This window comes from Balaenoptera borealis (genome assembly GCF_965194805.1).
Source record: "Balaenoptera borealis genome assembly, chromosome: 20".
Lineage (NCBI taxonomy): Eukaryota > Metazoa > Chordata > Mammalia > Artiodactyla > Balaenopteridae > Balaenoptera > Balaenoptera borealis.
In genome coordinates, this window is record NC_138879.1 from 48,096,525 (window position 1) to 48,110,727 (window position 14,203).

At 51.7% G+C, this 14,203-nt stretch overlaps 1 protein-coding gene across 10 annotated transcripts; it reads right to left on the reverse strand.

Annotated features, from left to right (window-relative positions):
- Positions 1 to 266: 266 nt before the first annotated feature.
- Positions 267 to 13,442, reverse strand: TLCD2 (TLC domain containing 2). 10 transcript variants are annotated; one of them, XM_082370794.1, is made up of 6 exons: positions 13,162 to 13,411; positions 7,103 to 11,186; positions 6,796 to 6,878; positions 6,490 to 6,572; positions 5,697 to 5,936; positions 267 to 290 (listed from the first exon to the last, which is right to left on the reverse strand). In XM_082370794.1, the coding sequence occupies exons 2-6, from the start codon at positions 7,276 to 7,278 to the stop codon at positions 282 to 284; spliced, it is 591 nt and encodes a 196-aa protein (XP_082226920.1). In that variant the 5' UTR covers positions 7,279 to 11,186; positions 13,162 to 13,411; the 3' UTR covers positions 267 to 281. The 10 variants fall into 10 exon arrangements, with proteins under 10 accessions (XP_082226920.1, XP_082226927.1, XP_082226926.1 ...); XM_082370801.1 differs by lacking the exon at positions 267 to 290 and having other exon boundaries at positions 2,574 to 5,936; positions 7,103 to 9,709; positions 11,014 to 11,186; positions 13,162 to 13,442; XM_082370800.1 differs by lacking the exon at positions 267 to 290 and having other exon boundaries at positions 2,574 to 5,936; positions 7,103 to 9,722; positions 11,014 to 11,186; positions 13,162 to 13,442.
- Between the last annotated feature and the right edge of the window lie 761 nt (positions 13,443 to 14,203).

A 14,203-nucleotide genomic window follows, 5' to 3' on the forward strand; every position in this document is an offset into this window, starting at 1 on the left:
AGTTTTGTCTCCCACCTGGTTAGAGGCAGGGAACGAATGTGCTCTCAACACTGAGTTAACACTGTTTGTTCACGTCTGCAGGGGAATGCCGAAACGGACCTCTGCCCTGCACAGTTACCGCATTCCTGAAAAGTGCAGAAACCGATACGATTCTTGGTGAATAGAAGTCTGGCTTTCCAACCGAAGAAGCATCCTGACTTATAAATACCACCTCAGACGCAATTTATCTGATTTGATTGATCTTCAGTTGTCAACTTTCTACCTTGAAGTTTCTCCATTCCTCAGCCTTCCTATAAAGAAAGGGGCAAAATAGTGTATAAGAAGGATCCCTGGATTCTACTTCTGGATGTGCCACAAACTAGCTGGGTGTACTTGGATAAGTCACTTAACTTTTCTAGGCTTTAATTTTCTGTAAGGGAATTCCGTGGCGGTCCAGTGGTTAGGACTCGGCGCTTTCACTGCTGGGGCCTGGGTTCCATTCCTGGTCAGGGAACTAAGATACCGCAAGCCGAGCAGCACAACCCCCACCAAAAAAAAATTTAAAAAAATGAAATGGTAAGATAATCTTGAAGGTGATGTATTAATAAAGACTCACTGTTACAAGCGAAAAAAATTAACTCATACTCAAGCAAATCTGGGAGTTATTTATTTATTTATTTATTTATTTATTTATTTATTTATTTTTGCCTGCATCGGGTCTTCGTTGCTGCGTGCGGGTTTTTCTCTAGTTGCGGCGAGTGGGAGCTACTCTTTGTTGTGGTGCGTGGGCTTCTCATTGCAGTGGCTTCTCTTGTTGTGGAGCACGGGCTCTAGGCGCACGGGCTTCAGTAGTTGTGGCTCTTGGGCTCCAGAGCGCAGGCTAGAGCTTAGTCGTGGCACACGGGCTTAGTTGCTCCGCAGCATGTGGGATCTTCCCGGACCAGGGCTGGAACCTGTGTCCTCTGCATTGGCAGGCGGATTCTTAACCACTGCACCACCAGGGAAGTCCAAATCTGGGAGTTTTTTGAATTGTGTAACTGAATGGTCCAGGGGAAGTTCTTGCTTCAGGCAGAGTTTGATCCAGATATTTAAATGATGCTAGAAATCTCTCTCCATGTTTGAATCCTCTTTTTCTGTCTTGGCTTCATGCTCAGGGAAGCTGTCTTACATCAACCTACTGGCTTAGCGATGTTAGCACACAGTGCATCTCAGCCAAAAGTTGTAGCAGACGGCAAGGTGCTGAAACTCATAGCTTTGCTTAAGTCATGAGCTCATCTCACGGAAAGAGGATATGGTGTTCTGATTGGCTACGCCTGAGTCACATGCCCTATGAAGGGGGAGTGATAGAGGAGCTAGGCAGGTAAAAATAGCAGATGTTGGACACAGGTGCTATCATACAAAATAAACACACATATGGGCTCAAGTCCAGGCCCTGTCACTAACTAGCTAGGTAATCCTGAGGAAATTACCTTGGTTTCCTCATCTGAAAAACAGGATGCGTCTCTATTGTGTGGGATTAAATGAGAGAAGGTATCCAAAGGTACCTCATGAGGTAGGAGCACAACACATGTTCAGCCTAGGATGCTATGACTTTAAGTTGAAGATTCTAAACAAATACTTTACTTCAATAAAGGAACAGTTCTTTAAAGAATAATTTTCCTTGTGTAATCTCCTGTAGAGTGAGGGCTCCTAATCTTCAGCTGAACAAACACAGATTTGATATACAACAATGCTTTGACAATTCAGTTATGGAGATTTCTGTTTAGAAAAGAAAAAAGATTTTCTTATTTTTCTGGCCACACCGCGTGGCTTGCGGGAATCTTAGTTCCCTGACCAGGGATCCAGCCCTCGCCCTCTGCATTGAAAGCGTGGAGTCCTAACCACTGGACTGCCAGGGAATTCCCTAATTTTCTTGTTAACTCAAGATAAATTTAGCTAAAAGCTTCTTTTGGGTTCAACTCTTGGCATTTGAGAATCACTCTAAATTGTCTGAATCCATTCTCTTGCTCTAAATCCATGCTACTGAATACATTTGATTTGTTTTTTCATAGTAGAGGATCTTAGAACACTTTAGGGCTTTCTTTTTTTTAATACATTTATTTATTTATTTATTTATTGCTGCATTGGGTCTTCGTTGCTGCGTGTGGCCTTTCTCTCTAGTTGCGGCGAGCGGGGGCCACTCTTTGTTGTGGTGCATGGGCTTTTCACTGAGGTGGCTTCTTTTTGTTGCAGAGCATGGACTCTAGGTGCACGGGCTTCAGTAGCTGTGGTGCGTGGGCTCAGTAGTTGTGGCTCATGGGCTCTAGAGCGCAGGCTCAGTAGTTGTGGTACACAGGCTTAGTTGCTCTGCGGCATGTGTGATCTTCCCGTGGACAAGGGCTTGAACCCCTGTCTCCTGCATTGGCAGGCAGATTCTTAACCACTGTGCCACGAGGGGAGTCCCCATTTTAGGGCTTTGTAGGTCAAAGAGTTAGTGCCAAGAGATCTTCTCACAGCAAATGCTGGATCTTCCATGATCCAGCATGCATTATAAACTAGGATACAACTGGAGCCAAGAAAAGTGACTCAAAGTAACCATACTCACAAACGACTGATGCCATTATTTGTATAGCAATTTATTAATTTTTGATCAGGATAGTGTTCTGAGACCATAAAATACCAATGTTTCCCATCCAGGAAAGCCCCTCCCCTGTACCAGAAGACAGAATTCATTAGCCAGTAGCTCAGTAGGCATGGATGGAATCAGTCTTGAGGACCACTTCACTGGGCCATGGTGAGGTCTGACAGAGCATCACCATGGTGACCCAACTCGTTGTACCAAATACAGCATCTGCCAACCTCTGCAGTTTTGAGCTTCTCTTTTCCAGGCTCCCAGTTGACTATTGCTCTTTGATTCCCATCATCTCATCTCTATCTGGTCCACCATCTATAACTGGTCCAGTTGACGAGATGTCCATTTAATTATAATCACGATCCCAGTTCTGCCTTCCTGAAGTTTCACTGGGTCTCCATGATGGAAATTTGTGTGTGATCCCAAATTCTTCAAGTGTCCACTTATGTCCTACCTGCACAGGTAGCTAATCCCTTCTTGTATGGGTTTTACTAGTTAACCCATAGAAATAGCCATATTTCCCTAATGGTCAAGTTCTTGGGCACCCTTCATAGATACTACCAAGTTTTCCCAAGAAGGGAACTCACTTGGACCATGAATTCATGGCAGTGGCAAAAGAAAGGGTGTAGGGCTGGGAATGAATCAATATTGACATGAACACATAGGGAACAGATTCCTCCCGCGGGTCTGTCACATTTCTTTTTCTTTGAAAGCTGAAAACAATGTTTTCGTTAATCAAGGCATTTGGTTAAAATAGCAAATTGAGGTTTGAAGATACTACTTCTGTTAAGGACAAACTCTGACAGAATTCTGCTGTTTCTCTACCTCAACTTCCACACCTCTGCATCTCTGGTTTCAGTCTGATTACATTCAAACCCTCTGCTCTTGTTTTCTGCCTGCGTTTACTTCCAACTGTTGCAGTTTCTCCTCAGTCTCTTCGTCATTTTCCCCCTTTGTGCTTTGGTTTTAATGACTCTCTGATAGGGATATCTCACAATCCCTCTCTTTTATCCCGTCTCTACGATGGTTTTTCCTCTCTCCATCTCTGTGCTCCCTCCTTTTCCTTGTTCCTTCCTCTGGATGTTTATTTCATCATCCTGCCCTCCCCCACCCCCATTTTCTGTGCTTCTCTTCAGTCCCTTTGCTTATTCTTCTGTCATTTCACATCCCCGATTCTTACTTCTCATCGTCCTACCAGTCTCTGCCTCTCAGTTCCTGTCAACCCCTGTCTCTGTGTTGTGCGCCGTAGCTGTTTGTCCTTTGTCTTTCTGCCCGTCTCCAACTCAACATATTGCCTGCTTTTTCTGTCAATGAATCTTTCCATTGACTGCCTCCTCCACCTTCTGTTCTTCTGCTTCTCAGCTCCCCTGAGTCATCCCCCTCATCTCTATTTCCACCTCTCTCTCGTCTCCCTCTGCTAATCTACCAGCCACTATTACCTCTGTCTCCCGGGAGTCTGGTGGTTCCTCCTTGTCACTCACTCTCCCTGTTTCACTGTCTAGACTATCTGTATCTTCCACCTTTGGGATCCCTTCCTGTCAGCCTTTATTTCCATTTTGCTTGTCCTCTTTGTTTATGACCATTTAACCAATTCTATGATTTTCGTTCTTCTCCGCATCTATAACAGACTTTCTCTATTTCTGCCAAGGATTCTGTCTTGCCCTCCATCTCTCTTCGTCTCTGTGTCTTCTCTGCAGCAAATCTTTTTCTTTCTATCAGTCCTTCAATCTGTATATGTCTGTTTCTTTCATTCCCTTTGTCTCTCTCGAGCTCCGCTTTATGCGTTCATCTTCCTGTCTCTTGCTTTTGCTCATATATCTTTTCTGTGGATAATTAAGGGTTATCTATTTCTGTCCATTGTTTAGTAGAATAGCAACTTTAATCTGCTTACACTTCCCATAACCTGGATGTTCTGCCTGAAGAAGGGAGGGGTCTTGTGCAACAGAAAAAAATGCAGTAGAAGCAGCAGGGGAGAAAGGGGAGCTTGAAAATGAATCCCAGAAGAGAGTCAGATATTCCTTAATTCCTCTGCAGCCGAGTGGAAGCCATACCTCATCTGCTTCTGCCTCTGCCCTCGTTCTTCCATGAAAGCCTGGCCCTGGGAAGACCCTACACTGGGCACCCAGAATGGGTGGTTGAGTTCCTGCTATGGCTCTGGACTTCAGTACAGTCCTGAGAAGACAGACCTAGCCCCATGCTCATTCCTCTAAGAATCTGCATTTTCTTTGAAAAGGTCAGAAGACACTAAAAAAAAGCAAAAGGAACATGCTGGACACAGTAGGACTAGGGTGAAGTACAAACAGAATAGTGTGACTTTGAGAACCAGAAATACCACCAGCAATTGTTGTGGTCCAATTTCTTCTGTCTCTTGGCAACCGTTATGTCCATCCCTACTGGCTACGCATAGCACCTGTTCACCTGTTGTGCCCTCCTCCCTCTGCCATAATTTGGTCATAGGTGAGGTCTCTCTTCTCTCCAATCCCACCCCTTTGGTACTAGATTGCTCTCTGATCCTAGTAGGACTTCATCTTTCCTCATCCGTTCCTGTGCTAAAGCGAAGGGTCTCTGTTCCCATTGGCAGTTTCATCCAGCTTCATGCCTCCTGCCACCCTTTATTGGTAACACAGGCTATACTTCTGGAGTTAGTTTGCTGGAAAGGGTGGTCATCTGATGATGGGATTCAGTGAACAATAGCCCAGGTTCCCACCCACCCATGAATATTAGCATTTCTTCTCAGATCCTAGGAATGCAGAAGTTAGCTGGAAGAGGAACTGAGATACTGAAGACCCAGTCCAGGCCTTACCCCTGGGGGACAGCGCGTTGAAGACCACCATCTCCTTGTCCTGGTCCTACCTCCCCCAGGACTGGCAGAGGAGGAGCCCGAGGCTTCTCTTCAGTCTTTCAGGCTGAGAGTAGAATCATCCCTGGTGACAGGCTCACCATCGCAACATGTCCTGGTGCCCCTGGATTCCTTGTGCTCAGGGATGGGTGGGCGGGGCCGAGACCGCAGGACATCACTGACCAAAATGCGGACACCCAGTGTGATGCTCGTAGCACCCACAGTGACCAGTCCAGTTCCACCAAGGATGACCAGAGCAATAGGTACCTGGTGGTGTTGCCGGATCAGCCACAGACTCATCCATCCCAGCGGTACCAGGCGGAAGAGGGCCAAGGTAGCCAGGGTGGCCCAGCTGGTCACACTGAAGGCCAGGGATGGGGCCTGGCGAGAAAGCAGCAGCAGCTTTCGTAGGTGCAGGCAGGTGGAGTTCAGCTCCAGGAGCAGAGACACCACAGAGAAGCCCACATAGTGGCCAGAGAGAATGGCGGTGCTGAGGCAGCTCACTACCTGGAGAGCCAAGACCAGAGGTCAGAGGACCTTCCATGACCTACCACCCGTCATGTTCCAATATCCCAGTCCTTGAGAGGGGCTCCCAAGCATTTTGTGGCACCCCTCCCCCAAACCCAACCTTATGCTTACCCTTATGGTAGGGGCCTGAATGGGCTTGAAACAACCCTTCCATAGAATTGAAGCAGCTTTGGCACCTAGGCTGTCTGCCCTGAATCTGCAGCATCTGCACGGAGCCCCACCCCCCTTCATTTGCATTCCTGTGCTTTCACAACTTATCCCCACGCCCTATACTGGGGCTCCCTCTTCTCAGAAAAGCTCCATAGTCAACGTTTCCCACACCTGTGGGAATACAATCTCCATAGACAGTGCTCAGACTCCCAGCAGTGGCCAGCAGTCAATCCCCTCCCCCCCAATTCAGCCTAAGGTTGGGAGGATCAAGCACCAGCAGGGCTCAGACTCTGGGAAGTCGTAGGACAGAAAACTGGTGAGAGATTGGGGACCCCAGGCTAGGCATCCCTCCTTTCCTGTCTTGCCTCTCCCCAAGTCTCACCACCAAGTGGTGACAAAGAAGTTCCCAGGCCTGGCCCAAGGTCTGGTTCCACAGCATGTCAGCTCCATCGGCCAGGAAATAACCTGGGGGCAAGGAGGGGAGGGTGGTGTTAGGCTTCCCACGAGCCAGTGTACAGTCTGGAGAGGAATCTCCACTCCCTCCTTTTCCCAGCTCTTGAGTTTCTCTCAGTAAAGCCGCCAGAAACATTTAACCCCATCGCGGGCCGGGCCGGGGAAGGAGACCCGGAATTACCGTTGGAAGGTTGTCCCTCACCCCAAACTGGTCCAGCCTTGCCTGCAGACTCACCCACAGATATAGCCACCAGCACCAGGGCCCAGGGCGGGTGGCCATGAATCGGGTCGGCGGCCATCTGAGGGTACAGCGACAGCCTGCAGGAGACGGGGGAGCCATGGTCAGCGTCTGTGCAGACCCAGATCTTATTCTCCCGCCGTGGACGTATGCACACCGCCCACCCATCCACATCCCCACCCCAGTCTCAGACTCTCGAGGTCTCACATTGATTCTAAAGGTGCCGCCGGGTCTTCTAATCTCAGCCTTCCACCCCTCTCTCTCACCCTCACCACGGTGCCTCCCAAACCTCTAAGCCCCGCACCCGAGCAGCGCCCCGGCCCCCGTAAGCAGGCTGTGAACCAGGGAGACACAGATGTTCCGCCACTTCCAACGGTCCTGGGCAGCAGATCCCGGCGTGGGCAGAAGCTGCAGCCCCCAGTGCAGCCCCCGGAAGGCGGCAAAGGAGGCGCCGGTCACGAGGAGCCCAGAGGGCGCCATGGCCTGGCGGGCCGGCTAGCTCCGGATCCGTCCCTTGGGCTCCTGAGCTCTCAGCCCCGACACATCCAACGCCCCCTGCGGGGACGGCGAACCAGCTTCCCGGCAAGGCTGCGCCCCTGGACTCCCCCGCCCGCCCCGCCTACGGAATCCGCCTTAACTTTTCCAGGGCTCGTCCACGCCCCCAACTCCCGGCTGGGTGGTGATTGGAGCAGCCGTGGGGCCACCGCCCCTGGAGCCACAGCAACTGATCGTGTCCCTCCCTAGCGGGGGATGTCTGGTAGGGGGCTTCCTGGGACCAAACCCTGAAACGGAGCTCAGGGAGGCTTTCCGGGATGTCGATAGGGGTCTTCCCAAGCCCCATGTGTCCCGACGTCCTCGCAAATCCAGAAATGGGTGACTAATCTCACCTGACACTCCCAGAGGCCCAGCCCCATTAACTTTCACCTCCTTTCCCCTCTCGAACCTCTCACCTGCTGCTCCTCCTGCCCACCCCACCCACGCAGCCCTGAAGTTAGAGGCCAGAGCAAACCCACTCCCACGTGCTTAAACCTCGCCACCAATCTGCCCCGCGCCCCACCCCGGTCTTGGTTGTGGGGAAGGGGGCAGCTCACTTCCTTAGAGCCACCATTTCCCGAGGTTTCCAGACCTTTAACACATCCCAGCAACCCCGTAACTCCAGGAGTCCTGCCCCCTTACATAGTACCTCTCATAGGGAACAACAGCTCCCATTTTGGAGAAGCGACCCACCGGGGCTCCTCCCCTAAGCTCTTTTGGGGGCCCTCCAGAGGAGCCTTATTATTAGGAAGGGGAGGCAAAAGGGAAACCACTCAGCCCTATAGCCTTGAAAAGTACCCCTCCCCCAGGGCTTGGTACCTGTTAGGGGGAAAGTGAGTATCTCTTCCAATCTGAGGAGGCAAGGAGAGGTCACACAGGGTCACCTCAAGATTGGGGCAGCATCAAAGAGAAAAACAAAGACCCATGTTGCTTTTGGAGACAGGACTGTTAGGATTCTAGAACCTTTCGGCCTTGGGGGCGGGGAGGTTTCCCTCTCCCGCAGAGTGACAGGTTTTTACTTGTTTTCCTTCTGTCTTACTCCACTCCACACCTCTTTAGATGGCTGTCACCAATTCAGAGAGCTGTTCCCTGTACAGGAGAGGGTGGATTCCAGCCACTCCCAAAGAATAAAATTCATAAACGAATAGGTGCTCCCCCAAACGTTCTCACAACCCTCCTCCTCCACCAAAACCCCATTAAACCAATGGGGCTGGGGGCATCCCTTCATTTCTTCCACACCCACCTCTCCAAAAGTTTTAAACATTACACTGATTCTTTTAAATTTTATTATATGAAAGTCATACACAATTAATGTAGAAAATTTGGCAACTACAGAAAACCAAACAGGAAAATTACAACTACTTTATTCCATCATTCAAAGATAACTACTATTATTAACAATTTGGAGTATGTCTTCAGTCTTTTTCAAACTGTTTTATGTATAAAAACAAAATTGAGATCACAGAATATACATCATTTTTATAACCTTTTTAATGTTCAAGGAGCACTTTTCTTTCCAGTCAAATGTTCTTCTACGTGACTTTTAACGGCTGCGCAGCACTCCACCCCACCATCCGGATGGATTTACAGTAATTTACTTAAGCAACCCCCTCTTGCAAATTTCAATTATAGCAAAAAAGAAATCAATTCCCAACCAGATAGTTGCTTCTCATTTTTCTCTACTGCAATGCTGGGATGAACATCATTTAAACTAATCTTTAATTATTTCCTTACGATAAATTCCCAAATGTAGAATTACTAGGTCAAAGGCCATGGAAACTTTTAGGATGTTTGATACATATTACCAAACTGACATCAGTAAGGCTGTACCAATTTGTACGCCCATATGCAATGCAGAGAGTGTTATTTTAGTACTCCTTTGCCAATAACTGGGTCTTATTTTTTTCTGTTGTAGTTTGCTACGGAAAAAATGCTTTCAGCTATATTTGCCTCTCTTTAATTACTAATGAAGCACACATTTTTTTCCCACACATTCAAATCCATTTGAATTTCTTTTAAGAATTTTCTGCATGTCCTTTCACAGCTAAATGACATGGTGGGGAGAGGTGGAAGCAGCAGGATGAAGCCAAGGACGCTTTAACATGGTCCCACATTGCTGAGGGAGGCAGAACGACTGGAGAGCAACGGAGAATGAAGTAGATGGCTGGAAGCTTGTCCTCGATGGAGGCTGGCTGTCCTCCCTCCTCCAGGGGCTCTCCTGGCCTCTATGGGCCCCCCTCTGCAGATGTCCAGACAGGGCCCTGTGCTCTCCAGGCCTGGTCCTTCACTAGTCTTCTGCCTGCCTCTGTGTTCCCAGGCTGCTCTTCCTCATTTCTGCTCCATGATGGGTGAGGATGGCAGAGCCACATACCCAAGGCTGGAGGGAGACACTGTGCCCAGTGAAGCGGGAGGGGAAGAAAGGACGGAGGCAATGTCCAGGGACAGAGCGACCCTTGTGGCAGCCTATGAGTGGACTCAGTCTACCCACCCCCCTCTACCGCAGTCCCACACACATCCAGCTTAGGCTGCAGAAGGGTGGGTTCAGTGATCTACTCTGCCCTAAATCTGTTTCTCATAAATGGAGAATAGGACCCAGCTCCCTGCACAACTTCTGCCCCCAAATGGAACAAACAGCTTCCTGTAACCCCTGAACTTGGTCACCTTCAGACAGGGAGACTGGGCCAAGGCTGAACCACACCAGAGCCTGAGCCCGAGAGTGACATTAGATCAGGAGCTGGGGGTGGTAGGTTTACTCTGCCTGATGCCCCTAAAGGGATTACATCCCATAACCTATCTCTTCTGGTTGCTGGAGGGGAGAATTTCCAGCCTGCACAGGCCTGAGCTAAATCTCACACACTATCCTGGAAAAGTGAGTGGGGGAAGAGAGCAGTGGCAGCTGGAACCCCATCAGGGGCTGCAGCCCTGCTTTGGGAGGCAGGGGAAGCCTGGGCCACCTTTGCTTGGTGGGAAGTCAATGCAGAGACTGATTTCCCAGCAACCCCTTGCATTGGTCTAACCCTAGTCCCTCCCTCCAACCTCCACCCCCAGCTCCTGGGGTTCTGGTCAGGGATGGGGGAAGGGCAATAGCTTATGTGAAAAGCTGTTTTGTTCCCACCCACTGCGGAGGAGAGCCCAGGCTCTGAGTCCACACAAGTGGGCTTCTGATTCCCTCACGCATGCTCAACTGTGCGATTCCCCACCTCACAGGTGGAGAAGATGAGACAGGAGGTCTAAGGGTCTCACATAGAGGTAAGTATCCCTGAATCTAGAGTCTGGGCCAGACTAAGGAAATACGGGGAAAAATTAAGAGCAGGGGGATGACTACTCAGATGGGAGTCTCAGTACAACCTTTTCCCTGAAGAGGAAACTTACTTTTGAACTTGGAAAGGCCAATAGGAAAGAAGGGGGGATGAGGAAGGAAGGAGGGTCAGGAAAAGACATCTAGGTAAAGGGGTAGGCAGGGTTTTCTTTGCTCCACTTCTTCCCATTGTCACACAGAGACCAACTAACCTTGGGTGTAGTCAGAGCCATCTATTCCCCAATTCAGCCAAGGTCTCTAATCTGAAATTTTCTCTCCTGCTGGCTCAATCTGGGTGAAGTTTCTCCAGCTGAATAGGGTTCCCTTTCCCAAAGGTATCATCACGCTCGCTGTTCAGACCTTCCCAGACCCAGTTCTGTAACCTTCCAGATGAGGGGAAGGCAGCTCCTTCTCCTCTTCTTCCTCCTCCTCCTCGAAGCCAGGGGCAGAGGGCAACAGTTCTTCAACTGGCAGCTTTAGCTGGGTCAGGACATAAAGCTTGCCACTGAAGAACTACTGCGGCTCAGCCAGGTGAGGATGTGGGAGGTACAGGTTCCTAAAGGGAAAGGAAAGAAAAATGGGAAAGATCTGAGCAGGGCCATGTCACAGGGACACTGTCGCCCTGGCCATCAAAGTGCAGCCCCAGAAGATGGTCAACCTTCTAATGAAGGATTCTTGGCTCTGACCTGAGCCCCTCAGTGAGAGACAAGAGGCAGCTCTAAACCTATTTCCTTGCTCCTCTTTCCAGAACTGAAGGCTGTAGAAACCCAAATCTGCTCTCACCGCCCCCCCCCCTTGCCCTAGCTACCCACAGGGGCCCCCAGCCTCCTCAGCACTGAGAGGGCAGGACTTGGGAGCCTGGACACACCTCACCAGTCACCCAGGTATTAGGTGAGAAGTTGTACCTCAGATCCAGAAATGCGAGTTCAGGGATCAGCCCAACTGACTTGGTCCCAGGGAGTTCAGCTGGAAGAAGAGTTTTGGGGGGCTTACATCTGGGGAGTGAGGAAGGGAGGAGGTCTAGAGTTTGGAAGAAGGTCAGCAGAGGCTCCTGGGACTGTGAGGAGAGGACAGGGGACCAGAGGCTGGAGGGGAGGGAGGTAGGGCATGGTGGTTGGGCAGCTTCCCCAGGACTCTTAAATGCCAGGCATTCCGCTTGCACATTCCGGGTACATCTGGTATGAATTCCAGGCTGTCTGCCGTCCCCTCCATGTCTGAACTTTGTTCCAAGTTCCAAGCCCCGCCCCCACAGTTCCAATGCATGAATCAGCAGGAAAAGCCAGGCCCTGCAGCATGGCCCAGGGAGGGGGCTGGGGGTGTGGCAGGCTTGAGGGCTGTGAGCTGGGGAGGGTGGGTCTGTGCTGACACTTAGTCCAAGGGCATGGCCCATGCCAGTTTAAGGAGCCAAGGCGGTCCTGCCTTGAGATTTCTATACTCGGAGGGCAAGAAAGATTAGGGTGGGAGGTTTTCAAATTACAAAACCCTCTTGGGAGGCATGAACTTTGTGGTATCTTCCTTCTCCCAGGTGACCAGTCCAACTCCTTCCCACTCCGGTCTGAGCAGGCTCTGTTCAGCCCATAGGACTCAGCTGCTGCTGAGAGTCTGTGCCAAGCAGGTGCCCTTGGCTGCAGGGCGGGGTGGGCCCAGGGCACTGACCCTCTGACCAGCTGCTCCATCAGCCCTTTGGCACCCTGACAGCTCCTAGCCCAGTCTGACAGCCAGGATGACAGGCCAAATGAGTTGGAGGCTGGAACTACAGCCGAAGGGAGGTGGGGGCAATAGCCTAGCCAGAGGCCACGGGGAGGGGCCAAGAGTTGGCCGAGAGGTGGGGAGAGAGGGAGCCCAGTGATGACTAACCCAGGCGCCCCACCCAGCCAGCCGGCTTCCCAGGCGGTCAGGGCCAGGCCTGGGCTAGGGGCCCCACAACCGGACAGGCTGGGGGGAGGTGCAGAGGTGACCTTCTCTCGGCCCAAGACGGCCAGTTAGGCTGGGGAGGGGGGGGTTAGAGTTTCCAGGCTCTCCTCCTGCCTTCTCCCCCCACCAACCCGCGGTGAAACCCTAACCTTTGGGTTGCATAAGGCCCCCGCACCGCCGCCCCCTACTCCTCTCCCCTCCCCCCTTACATAACATCCCCTGGAGGGAACGAGAGGAGGGGCCAGCCCGCCCAGAGACCCCTTCCCTGCCAGGGCGCTCAACTGGCCCTGACCCAATGAGTGCCGGTAGAGGCAAAGCACCTCCCCGCTACCCGCCCAGTCCAAATCCTCCCCAAGCTGGGAGGCCGGCTCCCGTATCCCGACCAGAGGGCGCCGAGGTTAGCCGCCCCCAGCCCTCCGGCCCCTCGTCTTTCTCCCAGCTACTACGCAAAACCCTCCGCACGACTACTGTCCCGGACTCCTTCTTTAAACCTCCTGACACACTACTCCAGCCAGTCCAGGCCCCTCTCCCCCGGAGCGCCCGAGCCTCCGCCGCCCCCTCTCCCCTCCCCCGGAAGGGCAGGGTGTGGCCGTCAGGACCCTACTTTCCCCCATTACCCCGTTAGCATGGTTCCCTCCTGTGCGGCCGGAACCCCATCTCACACCCACCTGGTGCTGGGTGGGGGGGTGCTGAGGGTAGGGGAGCAAATCAGTGCGTCCGATCCCCACGGCCGGCGGCGCTGTCTCTTCCCAGCGCCCAGCACACACCGGCTACAGTCTGCGATCAGCTGGCGGCGTCGTGACGCACAAGCTGCGATTGCACCGCCCAGGGCCAATCACCGCCCACTGCTGGGCAGCGTGACCACACCCACTCGAGGGCGCCAGCACTTAGCCCTGGTCCCGCCTCCCCGACCGTCTTAGCTCTGACTGGCAAGGAAGCCACCCCTTTGCCTAGTGGAGTAGCGCTAGGCCGCGCCCACCAAGTCGCGAGCTGGCCAATAGGTGAAAAGGTGTGGCTTAGCCCTCTGCCTAGGCTAACATGCTTAGAGGGGTGCTACGTCAAACCCGAGTCCTAAAAAGCAGAAGGAAGTAAAGGCGTGTGTGTTTGCAGTGCATACTGGTCAATGTAGTTCTCGGTCTGACACCTCGTTCCCAGAATCCAGCGCGCTCTGTGAGTTGGCATTTTTAAACTCATCTCTGAATCCATCCCGGCGAAGTCCTTAAAGGGCTACAGCCCCTCCTTTTTGGAGCCGAGAGTGGTTCTTTTAGACAGCCCCCAAACGGATTCACTGAACTCTTGCAGGAGGCGATAGATCTCTCAGGAAAGGTGGAGGAGGAGAGGCAGCAGGAGTGAGGAGAACTGAAGGTGGAAATCAGCCCCCAGGGCAGCCAGACTCTTCCTTTGGAATGAGAACTCCTGGGGGCTTTTGGGGGAGGGAGGACTGCCCACCTCGGCTGGCCCCAGCTTTCAATGGAGAGATCTACTCCACTTCTCCTGGAGCCTTCCTAATCAGAGGAGACTTCTGGTAGATGTCTCGCCCCAGTCACAGAGAGACAAAGCCTCTCAAGCAGCAGCTTCCTAACGAAAGATTTATAGCAGAGTCTTCACCTGAGGGTAGAAGGAAGACTTGTGGTCAGCAACTAGGGGACGGGCCGGGCC

Bases quoted from the DNA above. Each gene is read 5' to 3' on its own strand.
- TLCD2 (XM_082370801.1), bottom strand. From the start codon at position 7,278: ATGGCGCCCTCTGGGCTCCTCGTGACCGGCGCCTCCTTTGCCGCCTTC. The intron at 6,879-7,102 runs GTGCGGGGCTTA...CGTCTCCTGCAG, and splicing joins GGGGCCGGGGCGCTGCTCGG to GCTGTCGCTGTACCCTCAGA. The intron at 6,573-6,795 runs GTGAGTCTGCAG...CCTTGCCCCCAG, and splicing joins GCTGGTGGCTATATCTGTGG to GTTATTTCCTGGCCGATGGA.